At 43.7% G+C, this 23250-nt stretch overlaps 1 protein-coding gene across 2 annotated transcripts in view; it reads left to right on the top strand.

Moving 5' to 3' along the window:
- Nucleotides 1-1533: 1533 nt before the first annotated feature.
- oscp1b (organic solute carrier partner 1b) overlaps nt 1534-23250 on the top strand; it is a 42511-nt gene continuing 20794 nt past the window's right edge. Inside the window, exons 1-4 of one of the 2 annotated variants that reach the window (XM_078237721.1) lie at nt 1534-1757; nt 19075-19229; nt 21471-21638; nt 22873-22953. In XM_078237721.1, coding sequence (XP_078093847.1) covers nt 1646-1757; nt 19075-19229; nt 21471-21638; nt 22873-22953 — 516 coding nt within the window. In that variant the 5' untranslated portion in view covers nt 1534-1645. Of the gene's footprint in view, nt 1758-15084; nt 15197-19074; nt 19230-21470; nt 21639-22872; nt 22954-23250 lie in introns of those variants that run through there. The other variant, XM_078237722.1, reaches the window with a different exon arrangement.

The raw sequence follows: 23250 nt of genomic DNA, 5'->3' as shown, positions 1-23250 counted from the left end.
ACAGTGATGGGGGAAAACTCATCAATTATAATCATTTAAGATAATATTTAAAATAATTTAAGAAACTACTGGACTCTGGCTGTGATAGGATGAAAACCTTTACGGTGGGAAAGCATTAAATGGTGGACAGGCCTGCACAGATAATTAAATGATCTGGAATATAAGGGAGATTGGATAAGCTGGGGCAGTTTTTCTTCGAGCAGATAAGGCTGAGGGGGGACCTGATTGAGGGATACAAAATTATGAGGGATATAGATAGGGTGGATAGAAGGAAACTTTTTCCCTTAGTAGAGGGGTCAACAACCAGGAAGCATAGATTTAAGGAGCAGGAGTTTTAGAGGGGATTTGAGGAAAAATATTTTCACCCAGAGGATGGTTGGAATCTGTAAATCACTGCCTTGAAAGGATGGTAGAGGCAGGAACCCTCAGGGGATTTTCACAGTAACTTCATTGCAATGTTAATGTAAGGCCACTTGTGACACTAATAAATAAACTGAACTGAACATTTAAGAAGAATTTAGATGAGCACTTGAAACGTCATGGCATGCAAGGCTACGGACCAAGTGCTGGAACAGGGATTAGACTGGATAGGTGTTTGATGGCTGGCATGGGCATGATGGACCAAAGGGCCTCTTCCTGTACTGTAAAACTCTATGGGTGGGAATTTATAGCCTCGCTTGAGCGAGACCAGAAATTCCCGCCCAAGGTCAACGGACATTTCCGTTGTCCGCCCTTCGCCGGCTCTGATTCCGTGGTGGGCGGGGTGGTAGAATTCCAGCGTATGGCTATAAAATGGGGCAAACAGCATCCCAACATCAATCCTGGACCTGGCATGAACACTTTGAATATTGGATGGTTGCTGGACAGTTGGTCATCCTGGGTGTGATTATCATCGGCGATGGACAAGAGGGCAGAATTAGAGAAATAGAAATATGTGAGAGGGCTGTGGGATTGGAAGAGATTGCAGAAAGAGGGAGGGGTAAGGCCACAGAGATATTGGAAAATCAAGATAAGAATTTGGAAATCAAGCTATTGATGTGACTGGGAGCTCTGGGTCAGTGAGCACAGGGAGTGAGGGATTGGTGAGCATAGTGGGTGAGGGGAATGGGTCGGTGAGCACAGGGGGTGAGGGGGATGGGTTGGTGAGCACAGGGGGTGAGGGGAATCGGTCGGTGAGCACAGTGGGTGAGGGGAATCGGTCGGTGAGCACAGGGGGTGAGGGGGATGGGTCGGTGAGCACAGAGGGTGAGGGAGATGGGTCGGTGACACAGGGGGTGAGGGGGATGGGTCGGTCAGGGGGATGGGTCGGTAAGCACAGGGGGTGAGGGGGATGGGTCAGTGAGAGCAGGGGGTGAGGGAGCTGAGACTTGGTGTGAGTTAATACAGGAGCAGCAGTTTCACAAACACCTGCAAAGGGAGATTTCTGGTCGGCAGATGAGAAATCTGAGAGGTGGCCCATCCCTTTAACCCACCCCTTTTATCGCACCTGGCAGTGAGAGTGATGCTGATTGGCGGAAGCGGCGTTGCGTCACTGACATGGCAACCGGAGCGTCAAGGCAACGGGCGGCGCGGGTCCCGGGACAGAGACCCAGACACACAGAGTGACACAGAGGGTGGCACACAGCCACCCACCCACCGGCTCAGCATGTCGCTGCGGACACTGCCGCTGCTCTTCATTAACCTGGGCGGGGAGATGCTCTACATCCTGGACCAGCGGCTCCGGGCCCAGAACATCCCGGGAGACAAGGCCAAGAAAGGTACCGGGAGCCGGGGACTGAGGCTCAGAGAGCGGGGCAGTGGACTGGGCCCAACTCAGAACCCCCACCATAACCCACCGCCCCCCACCCCCAAGCCCCCCCCAAAACCCTAACACCCCCCACCCTTAACCCCTACCCCAAGCCCCCCCAAAACCCTAACACCCCCCACCCTTAACCCCTACCCCCAAGCCCCCCTCAAAACCCTAACACCCCCTACCCTCAAGCCCCTCCCCAAAACCCAACACCCCCCACCCTTAACCCCTACCCCCAAGCCCCCCAAAACCCTAACACCCCCCACCCTTAACCCCGACCCCCAAAACGCTAACGCCCTCCCACTCTTAATCCCTACCCTCAAGCCTTCCCAAAACCCTAACACCCCCCCCCCACCCACCCTTAACCCTACTCCCAAGCCTCCCCTTAACCGCTACCCCCAAGCCTTCCCAAAACCTAATCCCCTTCCCCCCCAAACCTAATCCCGAACCAACCATAATCCTAAATCAATTCCCAACGTCATCACTGAACCCAACAACGTGTCTTGCCCCCTTCCAGCCTGCGTCGCCCTCCTTAATAACATTTGTAATATACACACTGATCTCCCCAATACCCCAGCTTTGTGATATAGTCTTCGCACCATCTCCCTGAATTTGCCATTGAACTACTTTGGTGCTATTAATAGTTATCAAAACCCGAGGGCTGGTTTTGATCAGAAAAGGCCAAGCAAATTGCAACCTATTTGAACAAATAGCGCTGAATGTAACTCAGTGAAACATGCCACAGTTGGTTAAGTTAATAGTAATGATTGTAAACAAGGTTATATTCCCCAGAGCTATTTACAGATCGCCACCACTCAATTCTGGGCTTTCCAACCTTTGACTTCAGCTGCTGTTTTTGATGTTCTGGATTCCTCCCACACACCAAAGATGCCCAGGTTAGGTTGATTGGCCACGCTCAATTGCCCCTTAGTACCAAGGGGATTTGTAGGGTTTTGCTACAAATGGGCTGATGTGAAATGAAAAGTAATCGAATCCATTCAGTAAAAAGCCAAACTTGTGGCTGTATTCCATTCATTGCATCTATATTTATTTTGAGTCTGTCTAAGGAATATTAACCATCTACATTCACTCATGTAGATTTACAGTATCCCATTTTAAGATCTAACCTTGCTTTTCACTTCACTGGATATTGTCTCAGCTCTGATTCTGAGGATTTGCCACATTTTTCTCAAACTGCAGCTCTTTGTTTCAATGGATTTGCACTCTGCCTAATACACTTTACATTTCCTTAAGATTTCCATTGTCAGCAGTGCTGTGATTTTGGTCAGTGTTTTAGTTGATTTTGGTGATGAGTGGGGCAGTGTTGGTGTGTAAATGCACATAGGTATGTGCACTTGAGTTAATGTATTCTTGAATTCCATTGGTTTTTGCAGTGGAGAGAAATTCTGCAATGGTTCCTGCTGCTTTATCTGTATACTCTTGATTTAGCCAACATGGTGCCGTTGAAAATGGATTTGCCTGTCTTTTCTGGTGTTTCATTTGGCTGTGGATTGATCCTTTGTCTGTGCTGAGTTAGTTGATGGTTGGTGGGACTGTACCAATTGGCTTTAGTGTCCATGAGCTTGGGAGAAGAATGTCAATCAGGGTTTTTGCTCCTGATTTATTATTAAGTAAATCCCGGTATCTTTGGGCAGCACAGTGGTTAGCACTGCTGCCTCACAGTGCCAGGGACCCAGGTCCAATTCTGGCCTCGGGTGACTGTCTGTGTGGAGTTTGCACATTCTCCCTGTGTCGGCGAGGATTTCCTCCGGTGTTCCGGTTTCCTCCCACACACCAAACATGTGCAGGTTAGGTTGATGAGCCATGCTCAGTTGCCCCTTAGTATCAGGGGGATTTGTAGGGTAGCTAAATGTGGTTACGGGGATGGGGCCTGGGTGGGATTGTGGTCGGTGCAGACTCGATGGGTCGAATGGCCTCCTTCTGCACTATAGGATTCTATGATTCTATAACTTTGCATCTTTGTTGAACGAGGGGAAGGGCAGCCTCATAAACATTGCTAGCATTTTCTGTTTTTATTTCTGTCATTTGAAACCTCAGCACATACATATGAAGATGCTTTAAAACAGTAGCGCATTACTGAATAGGGACAAAAACAGCAGGACCAGCCAGCAGTGAGAGTGGGAGAGTTCAGGAAGTTGATTTGGATCTGGGTGGACTCTGGCATCTTTGTGTTGGTTAGTTTGCGGCAGCAATGGTAGAAACCTGGGAGATTACTCTGCCCCTCTTGCTGCATGTGTTAGCCTTAACCCCATTGAAGTCATCTCTATTTTCGATCATGCAATCTTCTTGGAGAGAACTGTGAAGTAGAGGAAGGATTTGTGTGCCGATTAAGTTTGACAGGTCACAATATAAGAATTCCTTCTGCCTTAGAACTCTGGTGGGAGGCTTATGTGGATTTGCACAGTCCATGCAATGAGGGTTCCAGGGTATCCAAGCCCACCAGATGTGAATACCATCTCTGGCTGTCACTGACTGGACTATCTGGACAGTTCATACCGTACCTACATCAGGAGTGAATATTACCACAAAGCCAAAGATAAACCCACTCGATTGAAGTTTGCATTAAAGTTGAAAGGAGACTAATGTTACAGAATGAATAGGAAGTGGGGAATGTGTATTGTAATATGTTCACATGTCCCATGACAATCACAAGCAAATGTGCATCATTCCATTGATGAAAGTAAGCTCCAATTACCACATCTTGTATGGTGTCTTTTGCCACTGCATTTTATTTGCTTTTTCTATAAGGATATAAAAACATAGAAATTGGAGCAGCAGTTGGCCTTTCAGCCCTTTGGGCACCCTACCATTCAGTAAGATGATGACTGACCTTCTACTCAGCTACACCTTCTCCAATTATCCCCATATCCCTTGCTGTCCTTGGAATGAAAAAAATCTGTCACTGTCTGGTTTATATATAATCAATGATTGAGCATCGATAGATCTCTGCTGTGGAGAATTCCAAAGGTTTGCAACTATTTGATTTAATAAATTTCTCCTCATCTCAGTCCTAAATGGCTCCTTAACTCTATGACTCTTTAACTTATAACTTACAACTCATGACTCCTTAACTCTATACTCTCCCAGCCAGGGGAACATCCTCCAATCATTTACTGTCAAACTCTTCAAGGGTTTTATGTTTCAGTGAGGTCAGCTCTTATTCTTCTACACGTGAGGAAAATAGACCTGGTTTACTCAATGTTTGATTGAGCAACCCCCATATCCCAGCTATTCATAAGAGTGAACTTTTGTTGTTCTCCCTCGAAGATAAGGAGGCCAAACCTGTACTACAGTACTCCAGGTGTGTTTCACTAAGGCCCTGTACAGTTGTAATAAAACTTATCTTCTGTTATATTCCATTCCCTTTGTAATAAAAGCTAATGTGACATTTACTTTCTGAATTGTTTACTGTATCTGCCTGTAAGCTTTCTGGAGACAAGGACACCTAAATCACACTGAAAACAAACATTATCCAGCCTTTCATCATTTAAAAGATATCCAACTTTTTTATTTAACCTACCAAAATTATTAAATAACTTTGCATTTCTCCACCTCATATTTCATCTGCCATTCACTTCGCTGTCTATGACAGTGACGTAAGAATAGTTCAATGTGGCAAAGTTGCAAAATGAACCATCTGATGTCTAACACGGACACTGAAACTGTTTGGCTGTGATATTTATTTAGTTGGGAGTATTCCCTATTGGTTTTCTCCTCTTGCTTCTAAGCTTTTACTTTGAATTGTGGATATATTTGTGCTGATCATCAAGTCAACAAATGCAGTACACGGGGACATCACAACTCTGCTTACTCCCTGATCCAATTGGAAGTGTTTTGGGTGTGAATACCTTAAGAGCAGAATGAGGATGAGCTGTGCCCTCCACATTCTCCTGGTCAAATACCTGGCCACAGCATGAATGCCACTTGGGCACACACATGAGAGAGCCACTAACTTGAGGAGTATATGAACTCCTGTCTTCAAAACAAAGAGACAGGAGAAAACTACAGAAACAGGATCTCGTCCTTTCTAAAGCTCTCCACTTCTCGACTGATCTCTCTTTTAAGATGTTCACTGCAGCTCATCCCTTTGACCAAATGCTTGTTTTAGACCTCTTTATGCAGCTAATGTCAAATGTGTCTGCTGATGCATCTATAAAACCTCTGGGGTGCTTTACAATGTCAAGAATTCTTTATGAATGCAAATTATTGCCCTGCTTTACAGTGAATTAAATGGAGTGAACACCACAAGAATAGGCCATTTGACCCAACCACTTTATGTTAGTGTTTATACTTACGAATGTACACACAAACGTATGAATTGGGAGCAGGAGTACACCATTTGGCCCTTGAGCCTGCTCTGCCATTCAATGCAATCATGGTTGATCTGATTGTGGCCTCAACTCCACCACATTCCTACCTGCCCCCAATAACCTTTGACTCCCTTGTTAGTCAAAAATCTATCTCTGCCTTAAAAACATTCAATGACACTGTCTCCACCACTCTCCAGGGAAGAGAGCTGCAAAGACTCGCGACCCACTCAGAGAAAAGGTTTCTCATCGTCTGTCTTAAATGGGAGACCTATTATTTTGAACTGTGTCCCCTAGTTCTAGTCTATCCCCCAAAGGAAAGATTCTATCAACATCCACCCTGCCAAGTCCCCTCAGGGTCTTGTGTTTTAGTAAGGTCACCCTTCAGTTTTGTAAACTCAAATGGATACAGGCCCACCCTGTTCAACCTTTCCTCCTAAGATAACTCCCACCCCAAGTATCAAGGGCAGGCAGTGGTGCATTGGTATTGTTGCTGGACTAATAATCCACAGACCCAGGGTAATGCTTTGAGAACCTGGTTTGGAATCCCATCACAGCAATAAAACATTATGTTTTCAATAAAACATCTGGAATTAAAAGTCCAACGATGACCATGAAAACCATTGTTGATTGTCAGAAAAACCTGTCTGGTTCACTAATGTCCTTTTTGTAGGAAACTTGCCGTCATTACCTATTCTGGCCCACATGTGACTTCAGACCCAGCAATGACTCTCAAATGCCAGCTGAAATGGTCCAAAGACCACTCCGTTGTATCCAATCACTACAAAGAAAACAAAAAGAAATGAAACCAGATGGACACCAGGCATTGGAAATGACAATGACAAACCCTGTCTTGTTGATCCTGCGCGTTCTCCATACTAACATTTGGGCGTTTCTGCCAAAATTGAGAGAGCTGTTTCACAGACTACTCAAGGGACAACCTAACATAGTCATGCTCATGGAATCATACTTTACAGATCATGTCCCAGGCACCATCATCACCATCCTTGGGTATATCCCGTCCCACCATCAGGATAGATCCAGCTGAGGTGGTGGTACAGTGGTATACAGTCAGGAGGAAGTTGCTCTGGACTTTCTCATCATCAAATTTGGACCCCACGAAGTCTCAAGGCACCAAATCAAACATGAGCGAGGAAACCTCCTGGTGTTTGCCATGAACCATCCCGCCTCAGCGGATGAATTAATACCTCACCATGCTAATGGAGGAATCACTGAGGTGGCAAGCGTACAGAATATACTTTTGTGTGGGGGTCTTAAATGTTCATCAGCAAGAGTGTTTTTTCGTTTGTTCAAGAATCTGGGCGACGCTGGTTGGGCCAGCATTCATTGCCCATTCCTAATTGCCATTGAACTGAGTCATTTACTAGGCCATTTTAGAGGGTAGTTAAGAGTCAACCACATTGCTATGGATCTGGAGTCACATGTAGGCCAGATCAAGTAAGGGTGGCAGATTTCCTTCCCTAAGGGGTAACGTGGTGGTTAGCACCCCTGCCTCACAGCACCAGGAACCCGGGTTCAATTCCAGCCTTGGGTGACTGCCTGTGTGGTGTTTGCATGTTCTCCCCATGTCTGCGTGGGTTTCCTCTGGGTGCTCCGGTTTCCTCCCATAGTCCAAAGATATGCAGGTTAGGTGGTTTAGCCATGATGTAAATGCATGGATTTATGGGAATAGGGCAAATGGGAGGACCTGGGTGGGATGCTTTTTTGCAGACCTGATGGGCTGAATGGCCTCTTCCTGCACTGTGGACATTCTATGGTTCCAAAGGACATCAATGAACCAGACGGATTTTCATGACAATGGTTTCATGGTCACCATTAGACTTTTAATTCCAGATTTTTAATGAATTCAAATTTCACCATCTGCCGTGGATGGATTCGAACCCGGGGCCCCAGAGCATTACCCTGGACCTCAGGATTATTAGTCCAGTGACAATACCACAACACCACTGCCTCCCCCGACCGGGCTGGCCATCCTAAGGGATATCATTGATAGACTGGCTCTGCAGCAGGTGGTGAGGAATCCAGCAAGAGGGGAAAAACATACTTGACTTCATTCTCATCAACCTCCCTGCCAAAGTTGCATCCGCCGCCCATCAGAGCATCGGTAGGAAATGACCATTGCACAGTCCTTGTGGAGACCAAGCCCCGTATTCAAATTGAGGATACCCTCCATTGTGTTGTGTGACACTAGCACTATGCTAAATGGGATAGATTTAGAACAGATCTAGCAACTCAAGACTGGGCATCCATGAGGTATGTGGGTTTCAGCAGCAGCAGAATTGCGCTCAACCGCAAACTATAACCACATGGCCCAGTATATACACCCCCCCCCCCCCAACCCCCCCAACTCCATCATTACCACCAAGCCAGGGGGTCAACCCTGGTTCAATGAAAAGTGCAAGAGGGTATGCCATGAGCAACACCAGGCAGACCTAAAAATGAGGTGTCAATCTAGTAAAGCTACCAAATAGGACTACTTGCATGCCAAACAGCAAGTAATAGACCGAGCAAAGTAATTCCACAGCCAACAGATTAGATCTAAACTCTGCAGTCCTGCCACATCCAGCCGTGAATGGTGGTGAACAAGGAAACAACCACTGAAGGAGACAGCTCCACAAATATCCCCATCCTCAATGATGGAGGAGCCCCTCCCATCAGTGCAAAAGATATGGCTGAAGCATTCGCAACAATCTTCAGCCAGAACACTGGCACCTACTCGGCAACGTGGAAAATTGCCCAGGCATGTCCTATACACAAGAAATAGGACAAATCCAACCCGGCCAAATACAGTCCCATCAGTCTACTCTCAGTCATCAGTGAAGTGATGGAAGGGGTCATCAACAGCGCTATCAAGCGGCCCTTGCTCAGCAGTAACCTGCTCAATAATGCTCAGTTTGGGTTCCAACAGAGTCACTCAGCTCCTGACCTCAGTAAAGCCTTGGTTCAAACATGGACTCTGAGGTGAGAGTGACTGCCCTGATATAAAGAAGCATTGAACCAAATATTGCATCAAGGAGCATTTGCAAAACTGGAGTCAATGGGAATCAGTGGGGAAACCCTCCACTGGTTGGATTCATACGGGGCACAAAGAGAGATGGTTGGAGGTCAATCATCACCATTCCAGGACATCATTGCAGGAGTTCCTCAGGGTAGCATCCTCGGCCCAGCTATCTTCAGTTGCTTCATCATGACCTTCCTTTCATCATAAGGTCAGAAATGGAGATGTTTGCTGCTGATTGCACAATGTTCAGCACAATTTGCGACTCCTCGGATACTGAAGCAGTCCATGTCCAAATGCAGTAAGACCTGGACAATATCCAAGCTTGGGCTGTCGAGTGGCAGGTAATATTCACACCCATACAAGTGCCATGGAATGACCATCTCCAACAAGAGAGGATCTAACCAACATCTTTTGATATTTAATGGCATTACCATTGCTGAATCCCCCACTATCAACATCCTGAGATTTACCATTGACCAGAAACTGAACTAGCCATACAAACACTGTGGCTACTAGAGCAAGTCAGAGGCTAAGAATCCTGCAGCAAGTAACTCACCACCTACAAGGCACAAGTCAGGAGTGTGATGGGATTGTCTCCATTTGCCTGGATGAGTGCAACTCCATCAACACTAAAGCTCAACACCATCCAGGACAAAACAGCCATTTGATTGGTACTCCTCCCAGAAACATTCAATCCCTCCGCCATGAACAGTGGCAGCCATATGTACCATCAACATGATGCAGGTGCTCACCAAGGCTCCTTAGGCAGCACTTTCCAACCCACAACTGCTACCCTATAGAAGAAGGGCAGCAGATATTTTGGAATTCTATCATCTGAAATTTCCCTCCAAGTCACACACCACACTGACTTGGAAATATATCACCATTATTTCACTCTCGCTGGGTCAAATTCTAGGAGATCCCTCCCTAACAGCACTGTGGGTGTACCTATCGCTCGGGGACTGCAAGGTTCAAGAAGGCAGCCCACCACCACCTTGAGGACAACTAGGGATGACCACTAAACGCAGGCCAAGCCAGCGGTGCCCACATCCTGTAAATGAATTCTTAAAAAGTCACGTGAACTTTCCTTAACTGCTTCTAATGCATTTATATCCTTTTAAGTAAGGAGACCAAGACTGTACACAGTACTTTAGATGTGGTGTCTCCAATGTTTTACAACTATAGCAAACCTTCCCTACTTATATATTCCACTCTCCTTGCAATCAATGACAATAATCCATTCGCCTTCCTAATCACTTGTTGCATCTTTATATTAACTCTTTGTGATTGATGTAGCAGGACACCCAGATCCCTCCATATCTCAAAGCTTTGCAGTCTACCTCCATTTTCCCACATTATATTACTTCTGCCAAATCTTTGCCCACTCACATAACTTATCCATATCTCTTTGCAGAATCTTTACGTTCTCTTACTTTCCTATCTTTGTGTCATTAGCAAATTTTAACAACTGTACAGTCAGTCCCTTCATCTAAGTCATTGATACAAACTGTAAGTAGTTGAGGCCCGAGCATTGATCCCTGTGGCACCCCACTTGTCACGTCTTACCAACCCGAAATGACCCATTTATGCCGACAGTTTCATGTTAGCTCACCAATCCTTTATCCATCGCAGTATGTTACCCCCTACATCATGAGCTCATTATTTGTGTAGTAACCTCTGTCAGATGTTTTCCGAAAATTTAAGTACCACGCATTTCACAGGTTCTCTTTTATCTACACTGCTTCTTACTTCCTCAAAAAACTTCACTAAGTTGAAATTATTTCTGTTTCACAAACCATGTTGAGTCCTTGATTGCATTGCAATTTTCTATTTCCAGTATTTCTCTGTGACAGATATTAAGCCAGCTAGCCTGTAGGTTCCTGTTTTCTGACTCCCTTGTTTCTTGAATTGCTTTTGTCCAATCTGATGGGACCTTTCCAAAACCTAGGGAATTTTGGAAAATTAAAATTATTGTATTTACTATCTCTGCAGACATTTCTTTTAAGACTCTTATTATAGAGTCTATCCGGACCACTCGTACCCCGCAAGGCTGCATCCTCAGCCCCTTATTGTACTCCCTATACACGTATGACTGCTTGGCCAGATTCTGCTCCAACTCCATCTTCAAGTTTGCTGATGACACCACTGTAGTGGGTCAGATCTCAAACAACGATGAGATCCGACAGGAAAGAGCGAGAGAATCTGATGAAATGGTGCAATGACAATAATCTGTCCCTCAATGTCAGGAGCTAGTCATCGACTTAAGGAAACATAGTGGAAGACATTCCCCTGTCTACATCAATGGTAATGAAGTGGAGATGATCAAGAGCTTCAAGTTTCTAAGTGTCCAGATCACCAACAATCTGTCCTGGACCCTCAACACCGACGCTATAGTTAAGAAAGCCCATCAACGCCTCTGCTTTCTCAGAAGGCTAAGGAAATTTGGCATGTCTGCTACAACTCTCGCCAATTTTTACAATGCATGATAGAGAGCATCCTTTCCAGATGTATCACAGCTTGGTATGGCTCCTGCTCTGACCAAGACCGCAAGAAACTACAAAGGGTTGTGAACATAGCCCAATCCATCAGGCAAACCAGTCTCCCATCTATTGACCCAGTCTACACATCTCACTGCCTCAGAAAAACAGCCAGCATAATCAAGGACCCCATGCACCCAGACATACTCTCTTCCACCTTCTTCATTGGGAAAAGATAGAAAAGTCTGAGGACACGTACCAACCAACTCAAAAACAGCTCCTTCCCTTCTGCCATCAGACTTTTGAATGGTCCTATCATATATTAAACTGATCTTTCTCTTCATCCTACCTGTAACTGCAACACTATATTCTGCACCATTTGTTTTCTTTCTCTCCTATATACTCTATGAACAGTATGTTTTGCTTGTATAGTGTGCAAGAAACAATACTTCTACTGTATCCTAGTACATGTGACAAATCAAATCAAGACCTGGGTCTTGTCGGCTTTTAGTTGTAATCATTTACTCTACAGTTGTTCTGATGATGGTAATTGTTTTAAATTCCTCCCTCCCGTCCACCACCTGATTGATGATTATTTCTGGGATGTTAATTTTGTCCTCTACAGTGAAAACAGATACAGAATATCAGTTCAATTAATCTACCATTTCCTTATTTTCCTTGATCAATTCCCCAGACTCACTCTAGAAGACCAGTGTTCACTTTATTTTTTTCCTTTTTTAAATACCTGTAGAAACTCTTATGATCTGTTTTTGTATTTCTAGCTCATATTCTAATTTCTCCCTACTTATTAAACTTTTAGTCATTCTTTGCTATTCAGTCCAATCTTCTGATCTGCCACTTGGGCGGCACGGTAGCACAGTGGTTAGCACTGCTGCTTCACAGCTCCAGGGACCTGGGTTCGATTCCCGGCTTGGGTCACTGTCTGTGTGGAGTTTGCCCATTCTCCTCGTGTCTGCGTGGGTTTCCTCCGGGTGCTTCGGTTTCCTCCCACAGTCCAAAGATGTGCGGGTTAGGTTGATTGGCCATGCTAAAATTGCCCTTATAGTGTCCTGGGCTGCGTAGGTTAGAGGGATTAGTGGGTAAATATGTAGGGATATGGGGGTAGGGCTGGGTGGGATTGTGGTCGGTGCAGACTCGATGACCCCTTTCTGTGCTGTAGGGTTTCTAAGATTCACTCACCTTTGCAGAATTATATGCTTTTTCTTTCAATGTGATACTATCTTTAACTTCTTGAGTTAGCCTTTTCACTCCGGTCTCCTTCTATTCCATTTTCCTCATTTCAACCTTTCTGCATACCTTTCTATTCATTTTTATTTAATTGTCCACCTTCCTGTTGAAAGCACCTAGGCTATTATCTTCAATCACTTTCTGTGGTAGTGAATTGTACTCTCGAACCACTCTCTGAAAGAAATCTATCCTTGCTTCACAATTGGATTTATTAATAGCTATCTTATATTTGTGGCCCCTAGTTTAGTTTTATCCCCTGACCTGTGGTTCTATTTCTAATAATTTGATCACCTGTATTTTTCAATTCCTTTGCTGTTCTGTCCTACCAATGTGTAGGTGATATTTCTATTTGTGTGACCAAACTGCATCACTTCATGGATATTCAGAATAATAGACAAACCATGCTGAATTAGTTGTGGGCAGCTCAATCTATCATCTACCATTTAGTTTATTCCTTAAAGCATATTTATTTGACTCTGGCACACTTTTTAAACATTGACTACCTAGAAATTGCAACGCTCCCTTTGTTTTTCAAGTAATGATGTCATTGAACTTAACTATATCAATACGTATGGAGTAAGACATTGGCCGTTACAGTTCAATGTTGTGATAGTCTTTAACACTTCTCTTTTAATTGCTCCCCGTATGATAGCACCATTGCAGCGCTTCTCACCAACAATTTACACTTATTAATGTACCAAAGAATTGCAGAGCATTTCAGGATATTAGAAAAGGTGTTAGGGGACGTGGTGGAAGGCAAAGTTGAACAGAAAGTCTTTAAGAAGACTTTTGAAAGTGACAGCTGATGAAGTGAGGGTTTAAGGGCAAGTTAGCTGTAGGTTTAATTACCGAGGGTAGAATTGACTGTTGTGGAGAGAAGGTGAGAATTAGAAGATAGAATACAATTTCAGACACCCAGTCGGAGGAGATTAAGTGGGGCAAAGACTGGGAAAGATTTGTAAAGTACAGTAAGAAGTTTAACAACACCAGGTTAAAGTCCAACAGGTTTATTTGGTAGCAAAAGCCACACAAGCTTTTGCTACCAAATAAACCTGTTGGACTTTAACCTGGTGTTGTTAAACTTCTTACTGTGTTTACCCCAGTCCAACGCCGGCATCTCCACATCAAAGATTTGTAAAATCAGGTTGAAGACTTTGAATTCAATGCAATGAGGGTGAGGGTTGGGGGTGCTGGATGGTTGTTGTCGATTGGAGTAGTGGACATTTGGGACATTGTGTGAGAATGGATTTGAACACCAGTTTTTTTTTAACCATAGTATTACACAGCTCAAATGGCTCTCTCTTGACTCTTTCCAATCTGAAAGGAAATCTATAATTATACTGCTGGTATTTTTCACAGTCTAATTGACGTATGTGTTGCAAAAAGGTTTCTTTGCACATATTTTTCTGTGTTAGTAATCTGTGAAATATAAGCCACCAGCTGCTGTAGCTTGTAATTAGTCATAATTACTTAAAAAAAACATTGTCATTTTTCTCTTGTGCATCTTGTAGATGATTGGCCAGAGACAGACCGACAACGAGGTATTGTACAGTACTTTGTTCCATTTACCTGCATAGTTGCAAACTGTGCTGCCCTACCTCGCCTCTCTTTCCAAATAAGCACATAGCATTGCAGAAAAAGTATCACCCCCTCAGCCCTGGACTTTATCCCTTTTCTTCCCAGAGGAAGGGGACAGGACTGATAATCATGAGTAAAAGAAATCCTGTTTTCTGTTCAGCTTTGAAAGTAGAATAAGACTAACGCACTGATCATGCCTGCGAGGTACTGCACAACCAAGTCCATGGCCATCTGTCCTTCCATCATCAGTCGTGAGATGGGTGTGCTTATTGGTGAGGTCCAACTTGACCCTGAGAGGCAATGCTGGGACCCACAGTGATTTCATGTGGCAACACCACTGTGTCATCTAGAAATGGGCCCATGAAATAAAACATCAGCCCCACCCAATTGGCCAGGTTGCATCTTTAGAAGCAAAGTAGGCTTCCTGATTCAGGAACATATTGAAAATCAAAATGTGTCATGTATAATGTGCATTAGATTTATTGGAGTTATTGATAAGGAACAAGGCTGACTCTGTAGGTTTGTATACTGAAGCTATTAGCCTGAAAATAAAGTGGTGGGGTTTCTGAGCTGTCTAGTCTTACCAGAGAATTAATGGGGAAATATTACTTTAGGTTTTAAATCTTTTCAAGCTCCTGTACCTCTGCACCTAAGCTTCACGCCTGAATATGCAGAATGGAGATTGCAGTTCTGAAGCGCTACAGCTGGCTGCTCCTCGTTTGCTAATCTACAAAACATGTTTTGGAAGCCTGGTGTAATTTTGGTACTTTCAGATCGTGCTCGTCTTTGTTCTGTTCACGTGATCCTGGTAGCCTCCTTCAAGAGGATAGTGGATTATGGAATTGAAACTTCCGTGATGGTTGTCTTTATTCCCAGGGCAGAAAGGAATCTTTCTTTCTTCTGCCTCCCCAAAAGTGTGTTGTACAAATATTATCAAATTGACATGTCATAATTTATGGACAAATAGTGAAAGAGCTTGTTTAAATCATCACTGAGTGATGTATTATAACATGTGCAGCACTGTCCAAATGTGATGCGTTCATGTCAGATATTGTTATAACAATGCTACACCACAATCCACATCTCTCCAAGAGACTCTGACCAGTTTGTAGAATGAGTGGGGATTCTCTGCCAGGACCCATTGTCCAATACAAATACTGTCAAAATGTAACTTGTTTCTCCATTAATTCTATTTGCATGAATTAACATAAGAAGCAGGAATAAGCCATTCAGTCACTTCCAGCCTGCTCTGCCATTCAATAAGATCATGGTGGATTCTCAATCTCAACTCCACTTTGTCTGATCCCCATGTCCCATCATTGCCATAGAGTCCAAACATTTCTCAAACTTAACATTGAATATACTCAATGACTGAGCATTCATAGACCCCAATTCCAAAGATTCAAATTCCTCTGAGTGAAAATGGATTCTCTGAAATGACCAACCCCTTGTCCTGAGACTAGGTCTTCCATGATGTGGAAATTAGTTCATGGTGTGGAACTGATGTGGAAACTAGTTCTTCCAGCCAGGGGAATCCTTTCAGCATCTGCTTTGTTCGTCCTTCTGATAATCTTGTATTTTTTCAATGAAATATATTTCTAAACTTCAGAGATTATATATCCTTTTCATACATGCGGGACAAAGAGCAATGCGTTGACTTGTCAGAAGTAGGGATTTCTTTTGATGTGTCTCTATTGGTGCAGGAAGAACAGCTATTACAGTTTCCAGTGGCAGCCATGGATTAGTTGTTGGCACACTTTGTCCCTGAACCAGACGAACTAAAGAAATATGAATAGACCATTTGGCTCTTCGAACCTGCATTCAATATGATCGTGGTTGATCTTGGGCTTCAACTCCATTTTCTCACCTGCTCCTTGTATGCCTGAGAGACCAAAAATCTGTCCATCCCAGCTTTAAATGGTTGATTCTAGTTCAGGCCAGTCCAGGATATAAGCACAAAAGTCAACGCGAATGCTAGGTGTTGTTACAAAGCAGAGGCTGATCCCCCCGCCCTCCGAGAAAACACCCAAAGAGGAATACCTCGCCTTATAATCTGTAAAAAGTGTGTGAGAAGTGGTGTGACCTGCTCTTCAGCAACTCCTAGTGGTTAAATACAAAATACATTCCTGACACTCTAAAATCAACGTGTAACTATTTACTTATCTAACAGTGAACAAATTAATTAAACTCTTAACACACCGAATAAAACACGATTCTAATGGAATACTGTTCAAATAAATACAATTCTCACTCATTAACAAATTAGAATTTAGTCACTCTCAAAATTTACAACTAGTTTTGGTGTCTTCCTGAATATTCTGGGCCTTCTCTGTTGATTCTTCTGTCTGGAACTACTTTCTTTTTTGGTACTTTTGCTATCTCGATGGTGCTTTCTTTTAAGACAAAAGTGAAGCTATGAGAGCCAGCAAGTCTCTCTCTTTCTAGAGTTATTATCACTGGCAGGTGGCAGTTGCTCTCTCCTGTTGTCCCACTGCCCCTCTTATTTTATACCTGTGATGACATATCAATATTTCCCACAATAGGATTGGTCCAAGGTTGTCAAAGCCATCAGATTTACATTTAATAGGTTCTTGGTATCTAAGTACCTGATTCAAATTGATTGGCTAAATTCAAAAGCCTGTTGTTTTGGAAAAAATCTGCTGCTTGACCTTTCAATACAAATGTTTCATTTTGGGTACTCTATGTACTTGCATAGTTTTCACAGAAAAAGCACCACCTTTTAAAGGGACCATGCAATGCTTGCCGTTCTAGCATTTTACAATTTTACAAACACCAAATTCTAACTTTCTACTTCACAATCTACAATTACTCTACTCAACTTCGCAACAGTGCTGTACTGAGAGAACATTGCATGGTCAGAACTGCAGTCTTTTGGATGAGATGTTGAACCAAGGCTTTGACTGACTTTCAGGTGGATGGAGAAGGTTCCATGGCACCATTCCAATTCATAAATTACCTCCATTATAAGGTCAGAAGTGGGGATGATTGCGCAATGTTCAGCACCATTCACGACTTCTCAGGTACTGAAGCAGTCCATATGCAAATGCAGCAAAACCTGGACAATATCCAAGCTTGGGCTGACAAGTGGCAAGTAACATTTGGGCACATAAGTAGGCAATGACCATCTCTAACAAGAGAGGATCTAACCATCTCCCCTTGGCATTGCCATTGCTGAATCCCCCAGTATCAACATCCTGGGGTTACCATTGACCAGAAACTGAACTGGACTAGCCATATAAATACTGTGGCTACCAGACTGGGTCAAAGGCGAGGAATCCTTGGAGAGTGACTCACCTCCTGACTCCCCAAAGTCTGTCCACCATCTACAAGGCACCAAGTCAGGAGTGTAATGGAATACTCTCCATTTGCCTGGATGAGTGCAGCTCCAACAACACTCGAGAAGCCTGACACTATCGAGGACAAAGCAGCCTGTTTGATTGCTACCCCTTCCACAAACATTCAATCCCTCCACCACTGACAAACAGTGGCAGCTGCGTGTACCATCTACAAGATGTTCTGCAGGAACTCACCAAAGTGACAAAGGCAGCTCCTTCCAAACCCATGACCACTGCCATCTAGAAGGACAAGAGCAGCAGGTACTTGGGAACACTACCAGCTGGAAGTTTTCCTCCAAGTCTCTCATCATCCTGACTTGAAAATATATGGCCGTTCCTTCACCATCCAACAACACTCAAGAAGCTCAATGCCATTCAAGGCAATGAGTCTGCTTGATTGGCACCCCACTAACCACCTTAAACATCGCTCCTTCCACCACTGGCAAATGGTAGCAAATGCAGCAAAATGCAGTTTGGCCACATCTTAATCATAGTGATGTAACAAAAGCACATTGGGGTTGGTCTGTTTAAGGATATTGCCTGGTGGTGTCAGCTCTGGATCAAATGGAAGGAGAGTGTGTTTTGGTGCTCCAGGAAAGGGAAAAATAGTTCAGGAGGATGTCCCTTCAATAACTTCCTGCATTATAGCTCTGGAAACTTGTACCACTGCTGGGTAATGCTCTTCATCTACATTCTCCAGTTCCTTATCCCCTTCTCTATATCTTCATTCTCGGGCAGTTTGAAGATAATTCTTCTTTGAGTGTCGAGCACGCTGTGAACAATAATGAATCTTGCCTTTCAATCTGGAAGGAATCTTTCAAAACAACCCAATGAGTCCTTTCAGCAAAACCATTGTTTCAAGAAGCCAGTGCAATCCAATCAGAATCCTTGCTGCTGCTTGGCCTTTTGTTATTTTGGCATATTCCATCTTTATTCTTGTCTTTAATACATTATAGAACCAGTGATGTCAACTTAAAATACCCAATTCAAAAGGTACAGTCTAAATCTTTTGATTGTATGAACATCACAGCTGTACTTGATCCTACCACATGCACACGTCCCATCAAGTCAAATATTGTAACCAGGCTAATTATAATTGATCTGCTCCCAGCTGTCACTCTACCCTAGCTCAATTAACTCTGGACAGATTTGGGATTGAATCTACGATGTTAGTGCTAGGTCTGTGCTGTTGAGTTCTACCCAGGGCAGTGCCTCTATCCACTGGTCAATATAATTATTTATTAAATTGTATATAATTCTTTCTGCTTTCTTTCAGTAATGAATGACATTATCAGTACTATGTTTAATAAGAAGTTCATGGAGGAATTATTCAAATCTCAGGAACTGTATTCCAAGAAAGCCCTAAGAACAGTGTTTGATCGACTGGCTCATGCCTCCATTATGAGACTTAATCAGGCTAGCATGGACAAGGTGAATGGATCACTCCAGTGTAATTACAATGCTTAACGTTTCGAGTTCAGTTGACCCTTTGTCAGAGCGAAGGGTCATCTAGACTCGAAATATTGACTCTGTTCTCTCTCCACAGATGCTGTCAGACCTACTGAGATTTTCCAGCATTTTCTGTTTTTGTTTCAGATTCTAGCATCCGTAATAATTTGCTTTTATTTTATTATATTTACAATGCTTAATCCTCTCAGCAATATCGGGGTATATGGGCTAAATGCAGGGTCTAGCTTTATTCAAAAAATATGAATGTAAAAATGGTTTGTAGTCCCCTCTAACAACCCTGATCTGAGCTAAGCTGTTGGAAGCAGATATTCTTTCCAGCTCTGCTCTTTTGGTTGCCTGAGTGTTAAACAGTACCATGGAAATAAACCAGTCATCTCAGCTATAGGACTTCTCTGCAGGAGTCCCTCAGGGTAGTGTCCTAGGCCCAACAATCTTCAACTGCTTAAGATCAGATGAGGGGGTATTCGCCGATGATTCCAAAATGTTCAGCACCATTCGCGACTCCTCAGATACTGAAGCAGTCCATGTTCAAATGTAACAAGATCTGAACAATATCCAGGCTTGGGCTGACAATTGGCAAGAAACATTCACGTCACACAAGTGCCAGACAATGACCATCACCAATCAGAGACATTCTAACCACCGCCCCTTGACATTCAATGGTGTTACCATCACTGAGTGCCCCACTGTCAACATCCTTGGGGTTACCATTGACCAGAAACTCAACTGGACTCACCATATAAACACAGTGGCTACAAGAGTAGGTCAGAGGCTAAGAATACTGTGGTGAGTAACTCACCTCCTGACTCCCCAAAGATTATCCACCATCTATAAGGCACAAGTCAGGAGTGTGATGGAATACTCCCCACATGCCTTGATGGGTGCAGCTCCAACAACACTCAAGAAGCTTGACACCATCTAGGACAAAGCAGCCCACTTGATTGGCACCACATCCGCAAACATCCACTCCCTCCACCACCGACGCTCAGTAGCAGCAGTGTGTTTTATCTACAATGCTTAACGTTTTGAGTTTGGATGACCCTTTGTCAGAGCGAAGAGTTATCCAGACTCGAAACATTGACTCTGTTCTCTCTCCACAGATGCTGTCAGACCTACTGAAATCTTCCAGCGTTTTCTGTTTTTGTTTCAGATTCTAGCATCCATCATAATTTGTTTTCATTTTATTATAATTACAATGCTTAATCCTCTCAGCAATGTCAGAGTATGTGGGCTAAATGCAGGGTCTAGCTTTATTCAAAAAAATATGAATATAAGAATGGTTTGTGGCCCCCTCTAACAACCCGCAGTTGCATCGCAACAATTCATCAAAGATCCTTTTCAACACCTTCCAAATCCATGACCACTTCAATATCAAAGGACAAGGGCAGCAGATTGGGTGGCATAGTGGTTAGCACTGCTGCCTCACAGCGTAAGGGACCTGGGTTCAATTCCCGGCTCAGGTCCACATTCTCCCCATGTCTACGTATGTTTCCTCTGGGTGCTCCGGTTTCCTCCCACAGTCCAAAGATGTGCGGGTTAAGTTGATTGGCCTTGCTAAATTGTCCCTTAGAGTCTTGGGATGTGCAGGTTAGTGGGATTAGCGGGGTAAATGTTTGGGGATGTGGGGGTAGGGCCTGGGTGGGATTGTTGTTGGTGCAGACGTGATGGGCCAAATGGCCTCCTTCTGCACTGTAGGGCTTCTATGAACTTCTATACATGGGAAAACCACCACCTGCAAGTTCCCTCCAAGTCACTCACCATCCTGACTTGGAAATATATCGCCATTTCTTTGCAGTCACTCGGTCAAAATCCTGGAATTCCCTCCCTAACGGCCTTGTGGGTCAACCCACAGCACGTGGACTGCAGCGATTCAAGAAGGCAGCTCATCACCACCTTCTCAAGGGCAACTAGGGATAGGCAATAAATGCTGGCCAACCAGCAATGCCCATGTCCCACAAATGAATTCAAAGAAAACCTATCAAATGTTCCAATCGATGAAAATTCATACTCCTAGCTCCAGCACTATCTTCAGATACTAGAGATTTTAAAAAATGGAAGAAGCCATGGATAGCCAAAGCCAAGGGTCGCAACTTGGGAGGGAAATAGGAATCCAAAGATGATTTTTGGTTGCAGAAAAGACTATTGTTTATTTTAACCCCATGTGCATTTGGTATCTGTGCTTTGTTTCCCTATAATCTCCAGCTCTATGACCTGATGACAATGGCATTCAAGTACCAAGTGCTGCTCTGTCCACGACCTAAAGATATCTTATTGGTCACATTCAATCATATGGATGCAGTTAAGGAATTTATACGTGACTCTCCAAGCATTCTCAACCAGGTAGATGAGACATTTCGACAGCTGATTGAGGTGGGTGTTATCTTCACTCTATGCTAAGGCAACTGTTGGACCAGGCATGTGAATAAAAATGTCATGTAATGTCGGTCTACAGGCATCATTGTGTACACGATCTAGCAGGAGTAATTGAGATAGATGGTTGGAGGAATGTTTCCAGGACAAGTTTGTTTGACAATATTGGAGCACTTGGGGAGAGTGGTCAGGATGAAATTTCAGAAGAGGTGGGTAATGATGACAGAAAGGAAGGGGAACGGTTTACAATATCAGATAGCAGGGGACCAACAAGGCAAGTTGGGTGGTCAGCAGTTTGTGGGAATAGGTTCAATCGGCGATCCTGACACTGTACAGAAAATTAGAAAAGTTAGAGAAAGATGCAAGAATTAGGGCATGGGGGGAACCTTAGCTTGGCTTGGTAGGCAAGGCAAAAAGATGGATCTGGCAGAGTGATGAGAGAACCAAGAGGGAAAAGCCTACTTGACCTCACTCTGACTAATCTACCTGTCACAGAATTGGTAGGAGTAACCACCACACAGTCTTTCTGGAGACAAAGTCCCATCTTCACATTCAGGGCATCCAGCATCATATTGTGTGACACTACCACCTTGCAATATGGGATATATTTCAAACATATATGGCAGCTCAAAACTGGTGCTATGAACTGTCAGTAGCAGCAGAATTCTACTCGACTACAATCTGTAACCACATGGCCTGGCTTATCCTTCACTCTGCCATTTCCATCGGATTAACCCTGGTTCACTGAAGAGTACAACACCTTGGCATAACTAAACATATGATGCCAACTTGGTGAAGGTACAGCACAGGATTTATGCTATAGACAGAGCTAAGCAATCCCTCAACATCAGATCAGGTCAAAGCCCTGCAGTCCTGCCACATCAGGTTATGAATGGTGATGGCCAATTAAACAACTAACTAGATCATTCTCATTCTCAATGATGGGAGAACCAGTGCAAAAGACAAAACTGAAACATTTGTAACTGTCTTCAGCCAGAAATGCCAAGTAGGTGATCCATCCCTGCCTCTTCCTGAGGTCTTTGGTATCACAGTCTTGGGGGGCTTTGGTTTAGCTGGGATATGCAGTTTGCAACGTTAATGTAAGCCTACTTGTGACTAATAAATAAGCTTTACTTTACTTTAGTCAACTGTGGTTAATACTGTGAAATGGATTAGGTCTTTCTGCTTTGCTGGTTTGGAATATAATGCTTGACTTTTTGCCTTTCTCTGATAGACGTACAGCTGCCTATCAGCAGGAGAGTTTCAGCTCATCAGGCAAACACTGCTGGTTTTCTTTCAGGATCTCCATATCCGAGTAAGTGCACTGAGTTCTTGGTTGCTCTGTGACACAGCAAATGCACACGTGGGGGGAACCTACTGAGTCTGCAACTTAACAGTTGTATTACAAAATTGTTTATTGTGTAGTCGAAGAGTAGGTGAGAATTTTATGCCTGGTTTAGGATCGTGGCACCCAGAGGAGTATAATGTCCATTTGGAGAAAATAAAATGGGCAGTATTAGATTGATCATCATTTATACACATCAACCAATTTTTTTTGTTAGGTCAAAATCGAAGAGATTAATGAAAGGATGGAGAAAAGATTCACTACAAT

Source organism: Mustelus asterias, chromosome 21, assembly GCF_964213995.1.
Source record: "Mustelus asterias chromosome 21, sMusAst1.hap1.1, whole genome shotgun sequence".
Classification (NCBI taxonomy): Eukaryota; Metazoa; Chordata; class Chondrichthyes; order Carcharhiniformes; family Triakidae; genus Mustelus; species Mustelus asterias.
Note: the sequence above shows the minus strand (reverse complement) of the source record. Positions and strands in the feature narration are given on the sequence as shown.